The 22,767-nt window shown below is 38.1% G+C and overlaps 2 protein-coding genes across 2 annotated transcripts in view; one reads left to right on the top strand and one right to left on the bottom strand.

Annotated features, from left to right (window-relative positions):
* The window catches only part of LOC108044176, a 110,945-nt gene extending 93,474 nt beyond the window's left edge, over positions 1-17,471 (bottom strand). Inside the window, 1 exon segment of the mRNA XM_044457668.1 lies at positions 17,327-17,471. The gene's annotated coding sequence lies outside the window, so the exon portion shown is untranslated.
* Positions 17,472-18,295: 824 nt separating this feature from the next.
* On the top strand, positions 18,296-21,308 carry LOC108051577 (chromodomain-helicase-DNA-binding protein Mi-2 homolog). Its single transcript, XM_017133716.2, has 2 exons — positions 18,296-18,320; positions 18,383-21,308. The coding sequence occupies exon 2, from the start codon at positions 18,420-18,422 to the stop codon at positions 21,054-21,056; it is 2,637 nt and encodes an 878-aa protein (XP_016989205.2). The 5' UTR covers positions 18,296-18,320; positions 18,383-18,419; the 3' UTR covers positions 21,057-21,308.
* Positions 21,309-22,767: the final 1,459 nt, after the last annotated feature.

The raw sequence follows: 22,767 nt of genomic DNA, 5'->3' as shown, positions 1-22,767 counted from the left end.
GTGTATCTCATGAGCTATGAATGTATGAAAGCCATTTAATAATAATACAATTTGTGTTATTAAGGAGATCTAAATTATAAATGTATTTTAAAGCTATATATTTTATTCTCTTTTCTGTTTCTGTTTATTATATTTCTGTAATAATAAATTTATAGAATTCTAGATAATAACTAATGGACCAGTCAACCTTGAAAATCCAGCTAGATAGACACTTCTCAAGTAATGGCAAAACAAAAACAAAGTTCTTTGCCACACACATTAAAAACAAATTACAAATAGATGATTACTGAAAACACTCTGCGGCTCAAATAGAATTCAAAACACTTGTATCAGATGCTTCTGTGTAAATATTTACACTTCGTTAGCTGCCAGATACCCAAAGCGATTACAATGAAGAAAAAATTAAATCTTCCGCAATTCTGCCACATACATTCGACGAGTGTTTAAAAACCGCGCATTGTCTGTTCTCCCTATTTTGTGTTTCTTGGAAGAGCATTTTATGCAAATGCCTATCACCAAAAATAGCCGTCACGGAATGGGAAAAATAAAAAAGTACATTTTCTGGGCCAGTGACTGACAAAGGAATACAAAAAGCTGAGGAATAAAGAGAATTTTAAGTGCCGCTCAAAAACGCGAGCTGTTGTGTGGGCAAATTAACATGACAAATTGCAGGGCAAAGATAAATCTAATATGGGGCCTGGGTGACCTACAAATTAAGTCATTTCAAGTCAATTCAAATCAATTAGCTAAAAATAAACGTGTGAACCAAATCATTTTTGTAAAGCTTTAGCGATGGCTCGATTCCAGAGTAGCATTTTCAGTTTTCCCCTAGTTTCCCTCTTTTTTTTACTTCTTTGCTTTGGACAAACCACAAACACCTGCTGGAAATTCTTTTAATTAGCGTAGAACAAAGGCAGACCAAACGATGATGAGGATGATGATGGGGTTGGTTGCTGGGCAAAAGGAAAAAAATAAAAGGAGGAGATGCAGGCGGAACAGCCAAACAATGAGCGTTAAATTCTATTCAATGGCAAAAATGGAAGCAAAGCAAATAATTGAAGTAGTTTGGCCAGCCAAGAAAAGCGGAATATAAAAAAGACGAGGACAAAAAACAACATTAATGAGCTTGCTCACTGCCTCTCTTTTCCGCTTTTCTTGGCTTTTGTCCTGCCCTGTGGAAAATGTCATTATTGAAGGGCCAGCAAAACGGATGTCGGGTTGTTGTACTCCTTGTTCTTGCAGCTATTGTGATTTGTATTTTCTTCTCTGTCGACCCCTCTAAATTGGCAACTTATGCATTTGACAGGTATTGATTATGATTATGTTGTTATTTATTATGAAGAAGTCGGGGCTTTAAAGATAGCAAGTCTGGATGAATTATTGTCGAAAGAACTTTATGTCGCCGATTTAATTTTCTTGGCTATAAATGTTTTGGAATTTTGTATTTAAAGTTTAAATTATAAAATAAGCCACAATATACATTGCAGTAAAATTTAATTCCTTATTTTGTGGTTTAAGAACAAGCTCAAAAGTCCGAATTCAGAATTTTATAATTATCTATAGGTATGCTTAAAAAATGAATCCGACCGTTTTTCTATTTCGATAAAAGCCTTTGCCCACTATACAATTTTCTAAAATGAAACAAGGATCAAAGGTTAAAATCAGGTTTTTATATAAAATCTTTATTTTTCTATCGCAGCTTTAAAGCATCCGAATTTTCCCATGCTTTTTAATAGAACCATCCAAAAATGTATAGAACCTTATGTATAAACTTCTTCACGCTTAAGTAAATAAGGTAAAATTTAATAAAGCGAAGGTATTTACGTCATCAATAAAGCCCAAGTTTTACACAAAACCCTTTGAAAATTCCTAACGATACCTTTTCAACAGAAAATTGAGCTCCTCACGCTGCCAAAGACAGCTTGCGAATGTGGAGCAGTACAAATAAAAATCACAAGCAGAGAAAGGCCGGAAAAATTAAGGAAAAACCGAGAGACTTATGTTTTATTCAAAAACTGAGCATAGTTTCCAGTCAGCTGGCAAGAGAGCAGAGAAAATGGAAAGCTTTTGCCAGCTGAATTTTCCGAAAGAGAGGGATATAGAGGGAGAGAAAGAGAGAGCAGAGCACGTGCTTGTGCGTGAAAATATTGAATGGCAGACACAAAGAGAAACGCACAAAACAGAGAGACAAAGGATTGTAAAATACAAAAAAAATATGCCATGAAGTGTTCTATATATATTTATATATATATATATTTATGGAATGGATATATATACATGTATAGGAATGGCCAACATATGACAGCTGTCATGTTACAGTCTTTAGCAGCAACAGCAATGAAAGTTGGGTTAGGTTGTGGAATTGCGAGATTAGAAACGAACAGACGGAAGTGGATGATGGCAGATATGGCAGGGAAGTAGAAAAAGTGAAGCAGGATTAACGGTTGCAGGCAAGGATTATCAAGTTGTCAATGAATAAATGAAACGGATGAAGAGATAAGCCAGACAGGAAGCGTCTTAAATGGATTATTAAAGGACCTTCTCCACCCAAAATATGATGAATTGAGACAGAGACTGGAATTGCTTAATGTGTTTGTTAAATGTTTTTATATTTAACTTTTCCTGGCGCAAATTAATCTACAAATTCTTAACAATTAAACAAATTAGCTTAAAAGCAGATTTCAAAAATAAAATGAAATCTTGTTTAAGTTTACTTAAAATACTATTTAAATTAAAGCTTTCAGTACACCGAATCAACAAGAATTATTATTGTACAATTTTTTGTTAATTAAATTCAAATTATATGTTAAAATACAATAAAGCATTTTTTTATTTTTTCTAGCAATGCCATACATTAAATTAAAATAATCAAAAGGATAATTTGGTGAAATAAAAATTTAATTAAATGCAATTCCTGCTCAATTGCACCACAACCTGGTTCAATTACGAGCATTTCGAAGACACTTGGCAAAAGTGGGTTAAGCCAGCATTAACCCAATATCTTCTTGGTGTTACAGCTGCAAAAAGATTAAAGACCGAAAAGTAGGTGAATTTCGACTCCCTCTTGTTAAATCAAATCAGGAGCAGGCAAACTCAGTCAGCGCATTCAGCGATGAGGGAAATCGAATACGCAGCCAACTATGCCATCGCAAATTATAGTCACGGGCAGGAGCCTCAGTTCGAGACCCGGATCTCTACTCCGGGCAACAGTTGTCAACTCTCTGCGCCTCGGAAATCTGAGAATTTTTGCATATGATGGAAAAAAGCAGCAAATCGCAGCGGGTTAAATGACGCGTAAAATTCTAAAAGGCAACCTCTGACAGCCAGCTCTAGGGCGAAATAGCACAAGAAGAAATGTTAATCCAAATGAAATATATATTTTAAATTTGCAGAGGTCTATAGTATTTTTTTTTAATAATTACTATTGTCCTGTAAAGTTAACTATTTACTTCAGTAAACACATTTTTCAGTGCACAAGATGATTTGCCAGGTCTTCAGCTGCAGGCGCAGTAAACCTGACCGAAACTGGATGAAATTTTACTGCCCATGGCCCTGGAGGATGGATGCCGAGGAAAAGGTTCCGGATTGGGACTGCGCGATTCCCGACCACAAAATGCATGTCAACCGCAGCAGCAACAACGCAGCGGACAAACAACCGTAAAAACAGGGCAAATTAATATTTTATAACTTAATTAAAAACAACAACAGCAGCGGCAACGGCAGCAGTGGCAGCAAAAAAAAAAGAAACAAGAAACGAACATATATAAATATAAAAATAAATGGGGGAAAAAGCATTCCTGAGGTCACCGTCAACTTTAAGTTTGGCGTCATGATAATTTTTTATTATTCATACGCAGCGCAGCAGTGGCCACTGGGAAAGCTTTTCTAACGTAAAACACTGGTCACCGCACAGTCAATTTAATTTTAATTTACACTTCATGCATAAAGAATTAAATGCACGTTGCCGTGTCAATTGATGAGCAGCAAAATCGCACACACGCGCAGCGCAAAAAAGTCTGATACTCATTCAGAACGTTCAGGACCCGTGGCTCCTGTGGAAAATATTTATAAAAATGATTTCCCCCCTCCATCCCATGGACGATTCCACCGAAATAGCCCAGCCCATTAAGCACGACGACGAAAAGGATGCGGTCGATTCAGCAATTGTTTGTGGAAATGTGCAACGGAAGCCGGAATGGAAGTATTTTACGGCCAACTGCCAATGCAGCAGCCAGGATTGCCCTACCCCCTAGTATCTGGCAAAGGATTAAGCTCCTGCAGGTGCACCGAGAATGTAAATTTGATTGAGATCTTAAGCAGACGAACTCAAGAAAGAGAAAATTGTAAATGTGCAGCTGTAAGGGAAATTATGTATGCACAAAAAGCTTTATCCTGATTAAACCAATCCAGTGAGCTTATTACAAGGAAATGTCTGCCAATTTCTATACTCAAAGTGTAAGGGTAGTTGTAAAAAAAGAATATATTCTTGATTCACAGCAAAGCGTTTACATAGTAACTTTAAATCTCTTTAGCAACCACAGACTGTGAAATTTATTTTTCGATACCCCCACCCGGTATTTAAATATTTTAAGGTTTTGCTGTTTTATAATACCTATAAAAGATTTCCGACTCTTTTTCATTGCTAAGTATTCTATCATTAATCTTATTTAATACAAATTTAATAAATACTTATTTGCTCATTTGATTTGTTTTCATAATTTTTTCTTTTAGATTTCTATGACAAAAAATATGTTTATTGGTAACAGGGTTCTGTAAAATATTGCCTGATGATACCCTAATTATCTTACCTCATAAATTAAATTAAATTAGTTATTTTCTGACTTTAACAAATTCCGTATGCTTTGAGGAAACATTTTTGTTGGTTTGTTTCCGCATCCGAAGTTCTACTATGATCAATCATTTGTGTCAAACGTTTGTCAATTTGATATATGTCTAAAACCCCGCATACTGCCCTTCAACGACCACACTAGAAATTTATTTATACGCCTACGACTTTGTTGGGTTTATGTCCAAAATACACACATTGGAAACGTGTGAGGGAGATGGGGGACATAAGGGAAAGGGGGGACATTGCAAAAACAACAACATTGTCCTCAAAACAATTTTCATGTTTTCACTGCATATGTGTTTAGAACTTGTTGTTACTAAACATTGCCTTCATGACTTTAATGTGTAAGAAAATCAGTTCCAGTTCGGCTTAATTAACTGCAGCGTTTAATAAGTTAAGACCTTAAAGACTGCACTCAATTTCCAGACCCATTTCCGATAAAACATAATTACTTTGACTGGCGAAGTCTGAAAACCGGAAACAAACAGGCTACAAAGGCTCTCCAAAAACCAGGCAGACAAACAGAGATCGATAAACTTTGGTAGAGCCAAACGATTTGTATGCCATAAGGCCCTTAGTCCCCCACTCTGCCTCAAAAACATAGACAATAAATTTGAACAAAAGGCAAAACACATTCGACGAGTGGCAACAGCAGCCGAACCTGAAAAAATATAAGGGAAAATCGAAAAGGAAAATTGTCAGAGGCAGCAGCGGACCAAAGACAGGCGAAAATTGAGTGGGGAAAATGGAGGCAGAGACAGGGAACAGGGAAAACCAAAAACCCCAAACAAAATGGCAGCTCTTTTAGTCTCGGCTTCGATTTATATAGTTATATATAATGTGGGAAGCGGCAAAAGAAATGCCGTTGGATGCCCATTGGAGCGGCAAATTCTTTTGCGGCTGCCGATGGAAAATGTTGCACAAAATATTTATAAACATTGAAAACGTAAAGCAATATCAGTTTCATACTTAAATGTCGATACACTTAACCTTTTGTGTTAAAGTTACTTAAAAATAGTCCACATGTGCTGGCACAAAAATTTTTTTCCAATTTTATATCAGGAAAGCAAGGAAACAAGCTTCAACAAGCCGAAGTTTATATTCCCTTTATAAACAATCTGCAAGGGTATAAAAAATCATTCACGAACTAGAAGTTTCGTATATCATTCACGTCATTTTAAAAGAGCTTCGCACAAATGATTTTTAAAAATTTCATAATCAAATCTAATGAGAATTTGTACGAACTATCAGTTTCGAATACCACATCTATGTCAATTCCCAATAGGTTGCGATTAAGAAATAACTATGATCTAAAATTATTATTTAAGTAAAGACATGAGTTCAATACATTTTTAACACAATACAAAGAAATATTTTTGTACAAATAAGCTTTGTTTTAATTTATGATGCTACGGATTTTTAGAAATATATGATTGGAAAGTTTAAACAGGAAGGTTTTATTATCTTTTTTATAGGTTAACAAGCACAAGTCAGTTGCTTGAAGTTTTTTCATGTCCTGTTAATTGTCCCCTTCCTTCCATCCGAAATTTACCACTTTGCATACACAACTGTCAACTTTTGCCATTTTCGCCAAACTTCACACCAGTTCCGTGGGTGGGTTGGTGGTGGAGGGAAAGCACCACCCAATGGCACACACACATGTGTGTGTGGGTGTATGGGAATCATAAATATTTTCCGGCCCATTGATTTTTGGTCGTTTGGGCTGCCAGCCGTTGCTGATGAAGTTGCCATAGACATTTGCCGAGTATGGGTGTTCCGGAAGTGAAATTCTCCAAAGTCTAAACGAGGCGGCAAAGTTCGAGAAATTCAGCATGTCTGGGATTAAGTAAAGCTCCTGATAATTGCCATCTGAGGATATTTCGGCGCACAATCAGCTAACCCTTATGCCTTTGGCCCCGCCACAATAAAAAGGATGCTCTAAAATGTCACAACATTGATTGAGGAATTGAAGGGCAGAAGGGATTTCGGACGGCGAGTCAGCTGAACATTAACGATATTCTGCTGATGCTTTTGTTGCTTGTCACGCATAAGCTACTGTGACCCCTCTCATGGCCCCTCTTTTCATCAACCCCCCTTTGCTACCACCCCTTTCCCAACCCCTTCACTATATTTTCATGTGTTTTGTTTTCAGCGGCACTTGATTGCCTTTGTGGCTGCGTGAGAGTGTCTATGAGGTTGAATCACCCTTCGATTTGGGCACTGTACTTTTCCAGGAAGTTTGTATGCAAATATGAAAACATATTCGAAAAATAAAGTATATACGGAACGTATTTATAGGAACAAACTAAACTATGCCTAGAGTCTTGAGCCGTAGACAATTTAATTGAAATTCCTTTATCTCTTTAAGTAATGGTAAATAAATGTTTGGAAGGGTTGAAATATTATTAATTTTAATTCTAAGCATTGATTATAATGGACCTAGATTTATAATCAAAGAATATATGCATATACTATTTAAAGATTTCTTTGAGAATTTAAACACCCCAAAATTATGTTTTGTCTTTTTTGTAACCATAAAATAAAAGTGCTCTTTTTGAATATTCAAGAGTATTCCTCTAATTCGCATATTCTTTTCATTTATTATTGTTGCTTGCACTGAGCCCGTAGCCAAAAAAGTATGCTACACATCAAATAGACGCAAATTATGTTGTCGGTTGATGGGAGCGAATGAGAAACAAACAGACGGGACGGAGAAAGTGGAGAGAGTGGGGAAAGGAGACAGACCCACGAGTGTATTGGTATACGTGTGTGGCTCGTTCGATGCGTTTTTATGCCCAACAAATTTTATGGGGCTGGCTCATAAATATTTTTGCTCAAGTTAATTGAAACATTACCAAAAAATGCTTGTTGGCAAATATTGAACATTTCTTGCTGTTTGCTGGATTTCCACAGTCCACATACACATGTACACTCGCTCACGCACACACACACACAAGACTAATGGCTGCTTGTATACGCACATGTACAGACATATATTTTTTAGCATAAAACGATTTTTTGTAATGATTTATTGGCAGTTGATGGATATAAATGGGAGGAGAAATGTTTGCCTGTTGTTATATGGCAAACAGTTTCGGCTGAAATTTAATGACAACCAGTGCAGACCAAGAAAAAATTCTGAATACCAAATACCATGCGATTGTCAAACCATGTGAATGAAGATTTTTTGCAATTAATTGTGCTGTCAGTGGACAGTTGGGAAGATCAAAAGATATTTGCCATCAAACAATTAAGCATTGGTAAGCCTGCAATTTCACTTCTCAATTTTAAATAAATGTCGCCTAAGTATTTTATTATAAAGCCTTTAATTTTGTAAACTATAAATATTTATTGATTTCTAAAATGTTTTCAAATTAACTATTAACTATTAATTAATTTTGATAACATTTTTAGCTAATTGTTGACTTTGCAAATTATTTCAATTTCATTTTAAAATGTTTTTTAGGTAAAACTGCAACCGCTTAATTTGGCAACATTTTGCGGTTGAACTTTCTCACATCTCGGCACTTTTTCTCCAGTTAATTTTGTGGGTTTTAATTAAAATTTGTTTGTGGCACACAAAGCCTGTCATTTTTGTTGCTTTTCGTCTGGTCTTTTTTAATTAGGGTTGAGTTCCCTTCGCCCAAAAACAAAATCGCACGGTGAGCGCCGACCTTTTAATAATGCCGCTAAAAAAAGTAAACGTAGGTATATACTTTGACAGACAACCGAAGAAACACGGGCGTCGGCGGCTAATTGAAAAAATACATTTTAATAGCATAATTTTTGCCGCTTGCGGTTTGTCAGGACGTCAGAGGATGTCTGTAAAAATGTTTAGGTAAATGAAGGAAGAAAATTTGGCTGAGACCAGCAAAATGGTGGCTGAGAAATCTTCCTTTCATTATTGGTTATCACCTGAAGAAAATCTTGGGGGAAGATGGCAGGCGAAAGTCACGTCTCGACATCAAACACTATTCAAATGAAATTTGTTTTTGATTAGACAATTTCTATGCAAAAATCAACGCCAGGAGTTTAATAAAACAAATTGGGTTTCCTTCGACTCTCCCTCAAATTTCACTGGTTGTTTTCGCTGAGTTCGCTTACAGCTAAATTAAATTAAAAATTCAATGCGAAGACATTAGGAGAGCGACAAGATTGAATTCCTCATCTTCAGCTGGAGATTGTCTTCTCATATCGATGATGCAAATGAACCGAAGATTGGGCCATTGGTCAGGGAGTGTCCTGAATATATATACATTTAAATCTGTTGCTGACGCCTCGCCAACAAACCGCAATTTGTTGAGGAGTCAGTACTCCATTTTGAACAGACTGGAATATCTGGATTGGAATGGGTACGAAATCATTATTCAGGTTTGAGGTTTGATGGTTTGTGGTTTTTGGTTAATTTCAAGGCTTTTGGCCTTTGTAGCGAAAGTTTTTCAAAACCTGTGCATATGACAGCATGGTACTTAGCTTGTTTATTGAGGTCATAAAGGAAACCCCATCTTGAATTTGTGGTATCTTAAGTTATTTTCGAACGATAATAAAACATCACTTTAAATTGGCTTAAGTAGCAATTAAGAATTTGATTAATAGTAAGCTTCGGTCAGCATTAATGCATTTAAAATATCCATTTAAAGACTTCCCAAGGTCATAATTCGAAGGTTAAATGCCACTTCACCAACACAGGTTGATTGGATAACCTACTTTATATTAGATTCAAAGGGCTTTTAAAGCATTTGTTTTCTACCTTCCGTAATCTCTCGACTTGAGTCAAAAGTTAGGCAAAAGCCGAGAAGTTAAGTGCAGGTTGCTTAATGCTAAAACTCGGTCCAAAAGGAGCGAAAAGGTAAAATGTAAATACGGAGACAGTAGAGTCAGGGATCTTACCCTTTGTACTGAAAGTTTTATGAGGCTGCATATGTGAGAAGGAGCAGGAATGTGGAGTTTCTGGTTGCTCTATCTCACAAAGCCAGAAGTTCATTAGGGCAAGTGGACCCCTTCTTCCCTTACCAAATGTTGACCATCTAATAAATTGCAATATAAGTTACTGGAAGGGCTCTACTCCCCCAAAATGCACAGATGAGGTTGAAATAATAGCGTGCGTTTAATTAATAAATAGCATCCTAATAAAACTGATACCTCTCCAAAATAAGCAATATTGCAGTATAATTTCATTACTTATTCTTTTTCTAAGCTATCTACACCCAAATCCGTTAGATATTTAAACTATGTGATTCTTTTATATGATTGCAATATTCAACAGGTAAGTCTCACAGTTGGTTAAACGAATTATAGTTTGATATGTATTAATATTAAATGGATATGGAAGTTATTTATTTATTATTTTATGAAAAATAGTATAGAATGAACATATATGTTTGATGTTGCGTTAAGGCCTAACTCTTGGAATTGTATTTATTGTCTTTCAATTTATCCTTTCAACTTTACTATTATTTCCACCCATGGTGTATGGGTATTGCACCATTTTCATTTGTGTTAATAACGCCAACGGTCAGCTTTGATTGTGCATTTTGTGAGTGAAATAGAAGTGGGGCCCGCCAGCAGCTGAAGAAGATGTTGTGCTCCCAGTTCTGCTGAATTGGGCAAAAGTTTGGGTCTCCTTTCTCCATTACGTGGCGACGCTCGACTCGTACTCGAAAGCCACTTGGGCAATTAGAGCTCTGAAAAAGTTTGTCCAGCGCTACCGTCATCATCATCATCGTCGTCGTCATCAGGACAACTGTGAAACTTTCGTCAAGCGTTGGGGAGTTGAAGTTTTCGTCCTTTTCAGCTGCTCGTCCTGCGGTAATTGCGTGCGTATTGTTAGGCCAAGGCATTTGAGATCCCATTTTTGGTGGGTTGTGGGTGGCAAAATTGCAGTCGAAACGTGAGACTCTGAGTTTTGTGAATTGCACGGATAGCAGGTGTAATTTAAGTAAATAAATTATTTTCAATCGCACTTGGTGCAGCATTGGCTTGGATGGCTTTGATTTCCGATTTGATGATTGCTATCTTAAGCAATTCGAATATATCAGCTTATCCATTTACCAAGTAAATAACAAAAATAAATAGTTTAATTTAAAAATAAACAATAAAGGGTGGCAAAGTTAATTGATTTAGTGTTAAATTCAGATTCAGTGTATTAAATTAAAGTCTTATGGCAGCTTTGTTGGAGAATTATCTATTTTATTTAAATCGAAATAAGAATAAATTTAGTTTTCCTTTTCAACAATATCACAATATTTATGATTTCATGCCTTGAAGATAAATAAATACCTCTTGATTTAGTTTCAAGGCGCAAATGCAATAAGAATTCATACGTAACTATGTGTGCACCACATTTATTTAAGCTATTTCTTAGACCCGTAACCCTTCCGATAATGATTGCTCTGATTTTCAATACGCTTGTTGAGTATCCAGTTTATTCCGGGCAACAATATAAAATGCATATCAAGTTCAAATTGAATATCCTCATTTGACGCATGGAGCAGCATGAGAAACACCAACAAAAGCATCCTGAACAGGAACAATGTATGCAATCCTTGTTTATGGCAAGTAAAATACACCTTTGTGTGTTGCCTATAAAAAATGCAGCAAAGGAGTGGAAATTCAGAAGGGCAGGGGCGAAAGAAAAGCATAAACTGTGGGGTGGAAGATGTATCCGGGTGAGGAATCCTGCTCAATGTCGGTGCTCTGTGTCCATGTCCTGGCATTAAGCAGTAAAAAATGCAGAAATGAAAAAAAGGACGAGGCGAGGGAACAAGAAGGTAGTCAATAGTGGCAATAGTTCTAAAGTAGTACAAGAAACACGGGGAAAAGAGGGGCCAGACGAACAGCAACAAGCCACCACATTATGACAACAATAAAATGAAGAACAGTAATAAGAAATACAAAAACCTTAAAAGAAGTCTGACATACGGCAAGGGGCGACTATAAAGTTTTAGGACCACCCACAATATATATTTAAAATATTTATGGAAGTCCAAACTAGATTAACATAAAACATTTAAGATATTTCTTTTAATAAATTAATAATAAATAGACGATTTGATCTAAACCTAAGTAGGTTGGTATTTATTTTAAATAATATTTTTTAAAACATCAATATCAATATTAATCAATAATCATCTAAATTAGGTTGTTACTTTTTAAAGCATATTTATTAACAGACATAATTGATTTTGCTAATTAAGAAGTGATTTCTATGGCGTATAATTATCTTGGCCTATAAATATCTTTTAAAAACTCATCAAGAAGAAATTAGTTTTCCTAAATGTGTTGATTGTTTAGATGGCACCCAAACCAATCAAGCTTGCATTTTAAAAGTAAAGTATATTTTCAAGCAAACCTCGCCCATAACCGATGCTTATGAGCTTACTGCACCAACTTGATATTACCGGCACTGCCGACAAACAAAGGATACACCGCCAACACATCCTGCTCCCGCCCCTTCCGCTGCCACGCCCCTTTAGATCTTGGCTTTTTACCGATTTTCTGGTTCGCCAACAACAGCAACATCGAATCATGCAACGAACGAGGCAGCCACAGAGAGATGAAAAGATAAGCAAAGATTGCGAAAATTGTATTTTCCATTGTGAGACAGTCGAGGGTTGGGGAAAGTGTCCGTGTCTTGGCCAAAGGATGCAGGCGGAAAACAAAAAGAAAATACCGAAATCGTTTGCTCCACGAGCTTTCAATAGGTTTCGGGGTGCGAGGGCAAACCCTTTCGGACAACCCTTTAGAAAGTTGAAGAGAAGAAAAGTGCACAGAAAACAATTTCACACAATGGTATATTACAATTCTACTAATAAAAAATTTAAAAAGAATGGTTTTATTTACGAAATAATTCAAATATAATTAAAGTCTACAAGGGATCTAAAAAAAAACTACTCTTGTTTTATGTATTGGGAATATGGAAAAATATTTTAACCAGACTTTGTTGGAAACTAATAGATGGTAAATAATATTTTCTCTCTAATAAAAAATAGGATATACAATTTTTCTGTGTGCAGATCCTTCTCCATTTCCGTTACACGCCAATGCGCGTGTAAGGAGCATGTAAATATGAAAGGCGAACGACCATAGATGCCAAAGTTATGAGCCTGCAATTGTAGTTATATATGGGAGAAGTAGTCGGCCGAAGGGAATGTTGAAAAGTGTGCAAAGAGGAGGCGATTCGGTGCGGACTGCTGGGCAGCATAAATCAAAATCAAATTTGAGAGCTGTTTAGTCAAGTGGTTGACTTTGGAAGGATGGGGCGTGATGGGTTGGGGTTTCAGCGGAAACACAGACCCCCAAGTGACCAATAAGTGGGTCAGTAGTCAGCACTAAGTGGAATTTCCAACTATTCTGCTGACAACAGATGGCAGTCCCCTCCCATTTCCCCGCTCCATTGTCCATCCACCCATCAGGTCTTATCAAAAGGAGCCCTGATTGGTTTTTGCTGAACCGGTCTTAAGACAATTAAAAGCCATCAAAATTCAACAGCTTACAATTAAATCAATGGATGTGAGTCGAGTGCCCCAGCTCAAGTCAAGTCTGATGCTGATGGAAATGAGTTTGGGTTCTGAGTTTTCGGTGCTATTTGGAGATGAGTTCGTGAATTTTTAGGCGGCCTAACAATTTTATAAGGCTTAAAGTCAGGTTAGATATGGTGACATTTCTAAACATTTATAAAAACATTTTATAAATAGAAGTCATTTATTATCAATATAATAACAATTAAGAAACATAGTTTAATTTTAGACCGAGTCCCCATTTATAGTTTCATTTACCTAATATTATTTATTAACAATTATTATAACAAGGAATAAAATAATTGGGCTTTTATGTCAGTAAACTTATTATACAAAAAAGTATAAAATACAAAAATATTATAACAATATTAATTCCATTGAAACGAAACTTTAACTCAAAGGGAAACTAGTTTTTATTGGAAAACATTTTTACAAAAAGCTTGCTCAAATCACTAACTTTCTTCTCACCTCCCATCTCTAAGAATCTTTGGCTGGATTTGTTTACGCGATGAAAAAATTTGCATTTTATTGGCTTTCGAATCGTTGAAGGGCCTGTAACCCAGGCCTCCAGTGAAAAAAGGCCCAAAAAAAACCAGCCAGTGGCAAACAGAGACGGCGACAAAGGAACAGAAATACTGAGGGCGAAGATAGATAGATAGACAAGCAATTTGCATTACAAAGTCAATGAAAAATCACTTAGTGTTCGAATCACAATCCGAGGTAAAAGCGACCAGAGAAAGCCTCGATAAACAAAGTCATCCAAACGATTTAGATTAAAATCACTATCTGGCAGAGGGGATAAGCCTCAAAGATGAAATATCCGTTTGCATTATTGTGAATCATAAATATAGAGCTTAAACGGCAGAGGAAAAGCGAAAGTTTCGTTCACTCACTATTTTTTTTTTTGTGATTGGACTAGCCGGAACTGATTGCGAGGGACATGGGAAACCTATTTGAATTTCATTTTCGTATGCAAATTTTCAATGGGTTTTTATGCCGTTCGTTTCATTTCGTTTCGTTTGTGAAACGGAAACTAAGCCACACAAATATGCAGGCGGATTGCCTTGGCCTCAGAGCTCGAAGCTTTCGCCTTGACTTTCATGGCGGAAAAGCCAGCCCGCAATCCGCCCAACTCCTCTTCCGTCCACTGGGAGTCTTCTGGGTTCTTCCCTTCGGTTGGGTTTGGTTTACGAAACAATTGAAACAAGTTTGCAATCAGTGCGCAAACTTTTTGCTGGCCAGCAGCCCTCACACACAACTATACAGAGAGAAAAAGAATTCAATAGAGATTTTATATTAATGACTTGTGTTAATCAGCAAAAAAAATGTTGCCTTTGGCCTGATTCAAGCTTTGTAGGTGTTGGTTCCATCAAAACATGATAATGTATTTTATGCTCGGGAACGAGATACATTCAGTGTGTAATCGAAAGTAAAAGCATTAAAAATTATAAAACATATTAAGAAAATTCAATTATTTAAAAGTATATGAATAGAGCAATATTTGGGACCCAAACATTTTGGTTCTGTGCAATGAACACAGTCGCTTTGATACAGACAAACAAGCACTGAGAGATACAAAATCGCGCCAGCAAATTGTGCGGCCATCAAGGATGCCGGCCAGTGGGCCAATGTACAGGATCCAGGGTCCTTACATCAGCGTTTGCCTGTAAACAAGTTCAGCCGCGCGCCTAAAAGTATGCAACAAAGGCACAAGTGAGAATCGTTAAATGGACGAAGACAGCTTCGACGAATTCTTAATGCTCTTGAGAAAAATAACAAGCTTCATCTGTTTTATTTCTTGTATTAAAATTACAATACAAACAAATGTAAGCGGAATAATACTTTGGAATCTCAATAGACGTAGTGTCGCAAGATTAATAAATTGAATCGGAATATTTACAGCCGTTACTAAATACCTAAATGATAAAGGTTAGTTAAAGTAAGCGTAAACAATATTTTAATATTTTCTCATCGTTCCTATTTTAAATTAGTTTATCTTTAAAATAATGAACCAATAACAAAAGATAAGATGATCAAGCCCATCTAATCCTTTTATTTTCTGCATCCCCTCATAGACTTTTCCCCCAGCTGCGTTACTCTTCGTAAAAGTTTCCCCATAAAATCACCACACTCATTCCTGCCACTTAAAGATCCCAGTTTCACAAGCGCTAACAGGAGCTTCTGTTGGTGCAGGGTGAGTGGTATGATCCAATATCTATAAATCAAAAGGCGTACAAAAACCTCTTTACAATAAGGCTTAATCACAAACAAGAGGGGCGAGGGCGATAGAAAAGTTTAAGCAGCAATCAGGACCAACAAACAGTAGCTGGAGATGGGCGAAGTAAACAAAAAGTCTTAGAGGATTACCAATAAGGCGCTAAAAATTGAAACTTAGGTTTAATTAAAGTTGTCCCCTTCGAAATGGCCATAAAAAGCGTCATTGATTGATGCCAATGGAATGTAATTGAATGTTTTCTAATTACGCCTCATTAGGATTACAAATCGAGCGCCCCAAGTGTTTGGCCTCATAAATATTTAGCTAAATGAAATTGAAAACGAAAATAGGAGCTGCGACAATTGATTTCGGTGCCCATGTGATTGATTGTCTGTTTTGGCTGTAATGGGAATCCCTCTCGACGACACCATAAATGTCGTCTGTTGTGTCACAGTCACACCTCCGCATGACTGGCTCCCCAGATTGGGCAGAGATATAGGGGCGCCGCTGCAAGGAGCGGGACTAACTGGATGATGGGATGCAAAAAGCGGTGGCTCCGAGGCATGAACATGACGTATGAAAGTCGTAACAAAACACTTTGATTGATGATTGAAATGGCACGGGGGTGGTCTAGAGATGCTTGCGTGAAACGTGACTTGAAAAAATGTATATTACGTATACGACTCATAAACCGTAAGCATTAAAGTCAAGCTATCGATAGAATCAGAGTAAGGGTGTCTTAGTAGACATATCCATTAGATCACTATCAACACAAAAAACTCCATATACACAAATTAAATTTAAATATAATAACATATATTATCAAATAATCAAAAAGAAATAGCAATTATCAAACTATATTTTCTGAATATGTTTAAAGTCAATGAAGTTATATTTTTTAATTATTTTTCCGACTGCGATTGAAGGCAGACTTTTGAAAAAAAATCATTCAGAAAAGGTTTTTGAAACGTATAACAGTTGTTCCCTTCAGTTCAATCCCATCCAAGTCACGCAACCATCTCCAATTGGAACGACCACAAATCGCTGTCCTCGACCGCAAATCCACACTGTTATAACCAAAATGGAGTCCAGGGCCACCCAGTCCGCCTCGACAGCACGCACAGGTGCACATAAGTTCATGATTCCATAATGTCTGTGACATGTGGCCATCAACTGGCCCTCACTTCTTTGTCCACCCACTCGACGGCCACCCACCGCCCACCACCCACATGCCACCCACTCTGTCAGTGTGTGTGCGGTCGGTCAGACAGCTGCAAGGTTTGAGTTTGAGTTTGAGTTAATCCATTGTCCTCGTCCTGTTGGTGATATTGGTGATGTCGGTGTGGCCGACTGTTGACGGTGTTTCTGCTGTTGGTGGCTTGTCTTTGAAATGTTTCGGCGGTCGCCGGTTCGTTGCTCTGCGGCTGGTTTTTGGTTTTGGGATAAACTCATGCTTCGATTCGCAGATCGGAACTTTAAATCACAGTTTAAGTTTGATTCAACTTTCAACCTTAAAGCCATTTAAATGGGGTTCTCTTTTGCGAGCCCATGTACAGAATGGTATCATTCGAACATGAACTACATAACAATATTCCATCTACTTAAGGATTACCAATAAAGAAATAATGACGTACATATGTACATACATACATATATACACATAAAAACATTTACATATGCAACTTCTTCTTCCTATGGTCTAAAAAATGCTTAACTAAGAAATAAACATGCGAAAGATCTTACCAACGATTGTCAAAAGCATTAAATTCCCTTTATTAATATTAATACGTATCAATTGAGCACATTGATTTTAAATCATTACTAAATTTGTTGAATCCTTTGTTTAGTTTATAATATTACACTTAAATTTGTATGTTCACAAGCTCGACTTTACTACGTAATAAATAAATAGATCATGGAGTTGCCAGACTGGCGAACTTCACAGTTAGGGTATTCATTTGAGTTACGTATGTACTAAAAATGCAAGCTAGCCAAATAAACTATTTATTCAGGCAAGTTCATATTAACATATACCATCTGTCTTGCTCATTCTATGCAAAGGTTTTAAACGTTCGCAATCATTTTTATATCATACAAAAAATGGAATCTGATAGGACGTCCATCCAATAGCTGCCATAGAACAATCGTGTGAAAACAACTAATTTCACTTTACTTTTATTTTGTGAATTTCTTGTTTTTGTTTTACCCAAGATTAATATTATACCATTCGGCATTCAAATCTGTCGCTTTATCAATATGAGATGACTATATCCGTTAGTTAAAATTAGATAACACTTTTACAAACAATTTCAACTTATTTTTATGATTTGGCTAGTGATTTCTAAGCCTACCACAATATGTTATTTGAAAGACATTTTAAATTTTTAGAATTTTTAGAAATATTTGTTTGGCATTCATTACTCCAAAAAAATCCCATTCAAATATTAATTGCTTAGAAAACATTGATTTTAAAGTTAACAAGACTTATTTTTACAAGAATTCTAGTACCAGCCGCTAGGCTTCTTTTAAAGTTCGCACTTTTTGAGCTACTATAATTAAGCTCAAGCCAAAAGCAATTCAACAGTGCGGAATACCCCAAATACGTAGGTATATTTTGCAGTGCCATATTTGCTTGGTTGGTATTTTATTGTTTTTATCAAGCTGTACTAAAAATGGCAATGAGTGGCAGCGCCATAGTGAAATGGATCTGTGAATGAAAGCTTTGATAAAATACCGCGTAATAGCTCCTCGATTTTTTGATTTTGAAGTAATTGCTATGAAAATATCATCTGCTTTCAGTACCGATTTAGATAAATAAAATAATACCAAGGATCTCATGGAGAAACGCCGGAGAAAGACGGCCCAAAAGCGCCGTTTTCAAGATGAAGAATTCTGCCGGATTTGCAAGGATGGTGGCGATCTACTGTGCTGTGACTCCTGTCCCTCAGTTTACCACAGGACCTGCCTAAATCCTCCACTGGACTCGGTTCCCAAAGGCGATTGGCACTGCCCACGCTGCAGTCCGCCGCCTGGAAAACCGGAGAAGATTATCTCCTGGCGATGGACTGGCCAAGAAACCTCCACTTCAACGAGATCCAAAGGACCAAGAGTGCGCGAGTTCTTCATCAAGTGGCACAACTTGTCCTACTGGCAATGCACTTGGTTGCCCGAAGTGCAGATGCACCTGCATCATTCCTTGACGGTCCGTGCCTTCCAGAGGAAGTACGACATGGAGGAGCCACCCACTTTTGAGGAGTTCGAGGACAAAACGGTGGAGCTGTCGGATCGCTTCTATAAGAACGGCGTAAAGCCGGACTGGCTCATTGTCCAGCGCGTGATCAACCATCGTAAGGAGCCAGAAGGCAACGTGATATATCTGGTGAAGTGGCGGGATCTACCCTACGAAAATACCACCTGGGAGGAGGAAGACGCTGACATCCCCAGCCTTAGGAAGGCTATCGACTTCTACCACGATCTTCTAGCAGCTAGAACCAAATCCACGGTCAAGAATAAGCCCACTACGGACTTGAAGAAGCAGTACGAGGGTCAGCCTGCTTTCTTAAAGGAAACTGGCCTACAGCTGCATCCGTTTCAGATCGAGGGCATCAACTGGCTGCGCTACAGCTGGGGCCAGGGAATCAACACCATCCTGGCCGACGAGATGGGTCTGGGCAAGACCATTCAAACGGTGACATTCCTGTACTCCCTGTATAAGGAGCGCCACTGCCGCGGACCCTTTCTCATAGCCGTGCCCCTCTCCACACTCCTCAACTGGGAGCGGGAGCTGGAGCTCTGGGCTCCAGATTTATACTGCCTCACCTATACGGGCAACAAGGCCTCCAGAGCGGTGATTCGGATAAACGAGCTGAGCTTCGAAAAGGGCTCCAATACTCGGTGCAAGTTTCATGTGCTGTTGACCAGCTACGAACTGATCACCTTGGACGCCCAGTACCTGCAAAAGGTTGAGTGGACCGCGCTGGTTGTGGACGAAGCCCATCGGCTCAAAAACGACAAGAGCCAGTTCTTCCGGATCCTGAACAGGTACCAAAGCATTAACTACAAGCTGTTGCTTACCGGTACACCGCTACAAAACAATCTCCAGGAGCTGTTCCACTTACTCAACTTCTTGAGCCCAGATAAGTTTAAAGATTTGCAGGCCTTTCAGCACGAGTTCACTGATATTTCCAGGGAGGAGCAGATAAAGCGCATGCACGAGATGCTAGAACCGCACATGTTGCGCCGCTTGAAGGCGGATGTGGTGAAGAACATGCCCTCCAAGGCGGAGTTTATTGTGCGCGTGGAGCTGTCGGCCATGCAGAAGAAATTCTACAAATGCATCCTGACCAAGAACTTCAAGGCTTTGAATTCGAAAAGCGGCGGAGGATCATGTTCGCTACTAAACATTATGATGGAGCTAAGGAAGTGCTGCAATCATCCCTACCTTTTCCCCTCGGGCTCCGAGGAGGCCACCACCTCAATGGGTGGTCTCTACGAGATCAACTCCCTGACCCAGGCTGCTGGGAAGCTGGTGCTACTCTCCAAGATGCTAAAACAGCTGAAGGCGCAAAATCATCGCGTGTTGATCTTTTCGCAGATGACCAAGATGCTTAACATTCTTGAGGACTTTCTCGAAGGAGAAGAGTACCAGTACGAGCGGATTGACGGTACAATCAGAGGCTCATTGCGTCAGGAGGCAATCGATAAATTCAATTCGCCCAGAACACAGCTATTTGTCTTCCTTTTGAGCACTCGAGCAGGAGGATTGGGTATCAATTTGGCAACGGCCGACACTGTCATCATTTACGACTCGGATTGGAATCCGCACAACGATGTTCAGGCTTTGGCCCGAGCCCATCGCATCGGTCAGACCAAAAAGGTGATGATCTATCGCTTTGTGACACGCAATACGGTGGAGGAGCGCATCATGCAGGTGGCCAAGCACAAGATGATGCTCACTCATCTTGTGGTGCGCCCGGGAATGGGCGGCAAGACTGACAATTTTACGAAGCAAGAGCTCGACGATGTCCTTCGCTTTGGCACCGAGGACCTCTTTAAGGAGAACGGCATGGAGGAGGCCATCCACTATGACGATAAGGCGGTGGCCGAGCTGCTAGATCGCAGCAATCGTGGCATTGAGGAGAAGGAATCCTGGTCCAAAGAGTATCTTTCTTCGTTCAAGGTGGCGTCCTACGTCACTAAGAAAGTGGAGGATGCAGATACTGAGAACAAGGATCCGGCTTACTGGAACAATCTGCTGGCCCAAAGCCACCAGCAGAACCAGGAAGACGTCGTGCGCGGCATGGAAAAAACCAAGCGAGTCCGCAAGAGGGTTAACTATAAGGATGGAGTTGTTTTGTCTGCCAATAACTCAATTCAAGACCTGGACCCCAATTGGCAGCCAACAAAATATATTAACCAGAAAGCTATCTCCGAAAATACCCATCCGTCGCCATCTAATGCCGTAATAACATAAGTAATGATAGTACAAAATCGGTCTTATACGCTGACCCTATAAAATGTAAGCGTTCGATTTAATATATATTTATATAAATTAAGACAGAAACTTGTTGAACTAATAACTCTTTAATTTTTGAATAGCACATTTCTATGTTCTTTAACTTTTTATTGCTCATTATCAACACTTGGAAAATCGTTGTCATCCACTGTTGATTAACTGTATTCGGATTATGCTTGGCCTTAGAGTTTCTAGAATCGATAGCAGGCAATTTCACTTAACAATTAAAATTCTTTAATAATAAACTGCTTAATAATGTTTAAATTTGTGTGATATGCGAAAGGAGATGCAAACAAACAAGGGACAGAAAAATAATTAAGAATACCATATTGGCCATATCAAATCAGACACAATTGTCAAGAGGAAACGATTCTGGTTGCGAGCTCTCAGCAAATTGTCTGGCGAAATAATTAAATGTAATTTAATTAAAGACAGTTTATGCGTAAAATTTTATTAAAGCCTTGCTTACGCTGGACGAAGCTGAACAGTCTCAGTGCGAGACAAACACAGATTTACAGCACAACCATGTACACATAAATGCATGCATGAGTAAGGACATCATTATGTGAGATTGTATGCGTTGGCAATCAATTTATCATACGCCTGATTTGACTGCCCGAGCCCTGAAGCCAGCCATCAAATGGCCCAGAGCAATGTAATATTTAAATGCAATGTAATTAAAATGAAATAAAGACAGAAAACAGAGTGTACGCACAGGTGATGACTGCCAGGTGAAAGGGGTCTTGTCCTGGAGATCCCGAAAGTGTCTGGCATGCCGATTACTTAGATGTGTTCGGTGACCAGCACATGGATTTAATCCAGCATATTTAATTATAGCACACAATGGGAAAACGACCAAGTTGTTTTCTTGATGACTTTCATTTCGATTATGATTTCTATAATTATGTTTTTGGGCTTGACTGAAATTGTTTTAATTCTTTGTCTGGCTTTTCTAAGGGAAAAAAACAAGTCAGTATTTTTGTATTACAAGTTTGCTGATTTAAATGCTTATTTTACATAATTTGAAATGATTATCAATTACACGGACCTTTGCCTCTGATATTAATTTCAAAAGGAAAGGTACAAATTATTTTGTCTGCAATGTAATTATTAAGAAAATACTTTTCTCATATTTCTTTAAGTTTACACCTGATATACTCTATTCATTTCAAAACTATAAGTATTAATGTTTATTGATTTTGGATAATTTTAATCAAATATTAGGCAAGTCGAAGTAATGGCGCATTTAAAAACATGATAGAGAGACAACATTATATAAATATCACATTTCCTGCACTCTTGCATTAAGTTCACATAATTAATTGCTTGTGGGCTAATTGGAACGTTATGTCTGCGCCAAAACAATGACCTGACAATTACATAAGCATTAGGTAAACGTAAACTCCCCCATCCAATCGTATCGCCATAGTTTCCACCTTTCCTTTCTCGATTCCGTCTACGTGGACGACTGTAATTGACACTTTGGACCGTCTGAGGCGCTTCACAAAGGACCAAAGACAATTGTCCTGATTAGACAGAGTCCCTCTCAATGAAGTAAGTCTATCCGTCAAGCGGACGCAGCTCCCTTCTCACGAAACTCATGTGTAATCCGCATTATGCAGTCATCGCATAACTTATACGCAGTGTGGCGCACAAATTATCCGTTACG

This window comes from Drosophila rhopaloa, unplaced genomic scaffold (genome assembly GCF_018152115.1).
Source record: "Drosophila rhopaloa isolate 14029-0021.01 unplaced genomic scaffold, ASM1815211v1 contig_163, whole genome shotgun sequence".
Lineage (NCBI taxonomy): Eukaryota > Metazoa > Arthropoda > Insecta > Diptera > Drosophilidae > Drosophila > Drosophila rhopaloa.
Note: the sequence above shows the minus strand (reverse complement) of the source record. Positions and strands in the feature narration are given on the sequence as shown.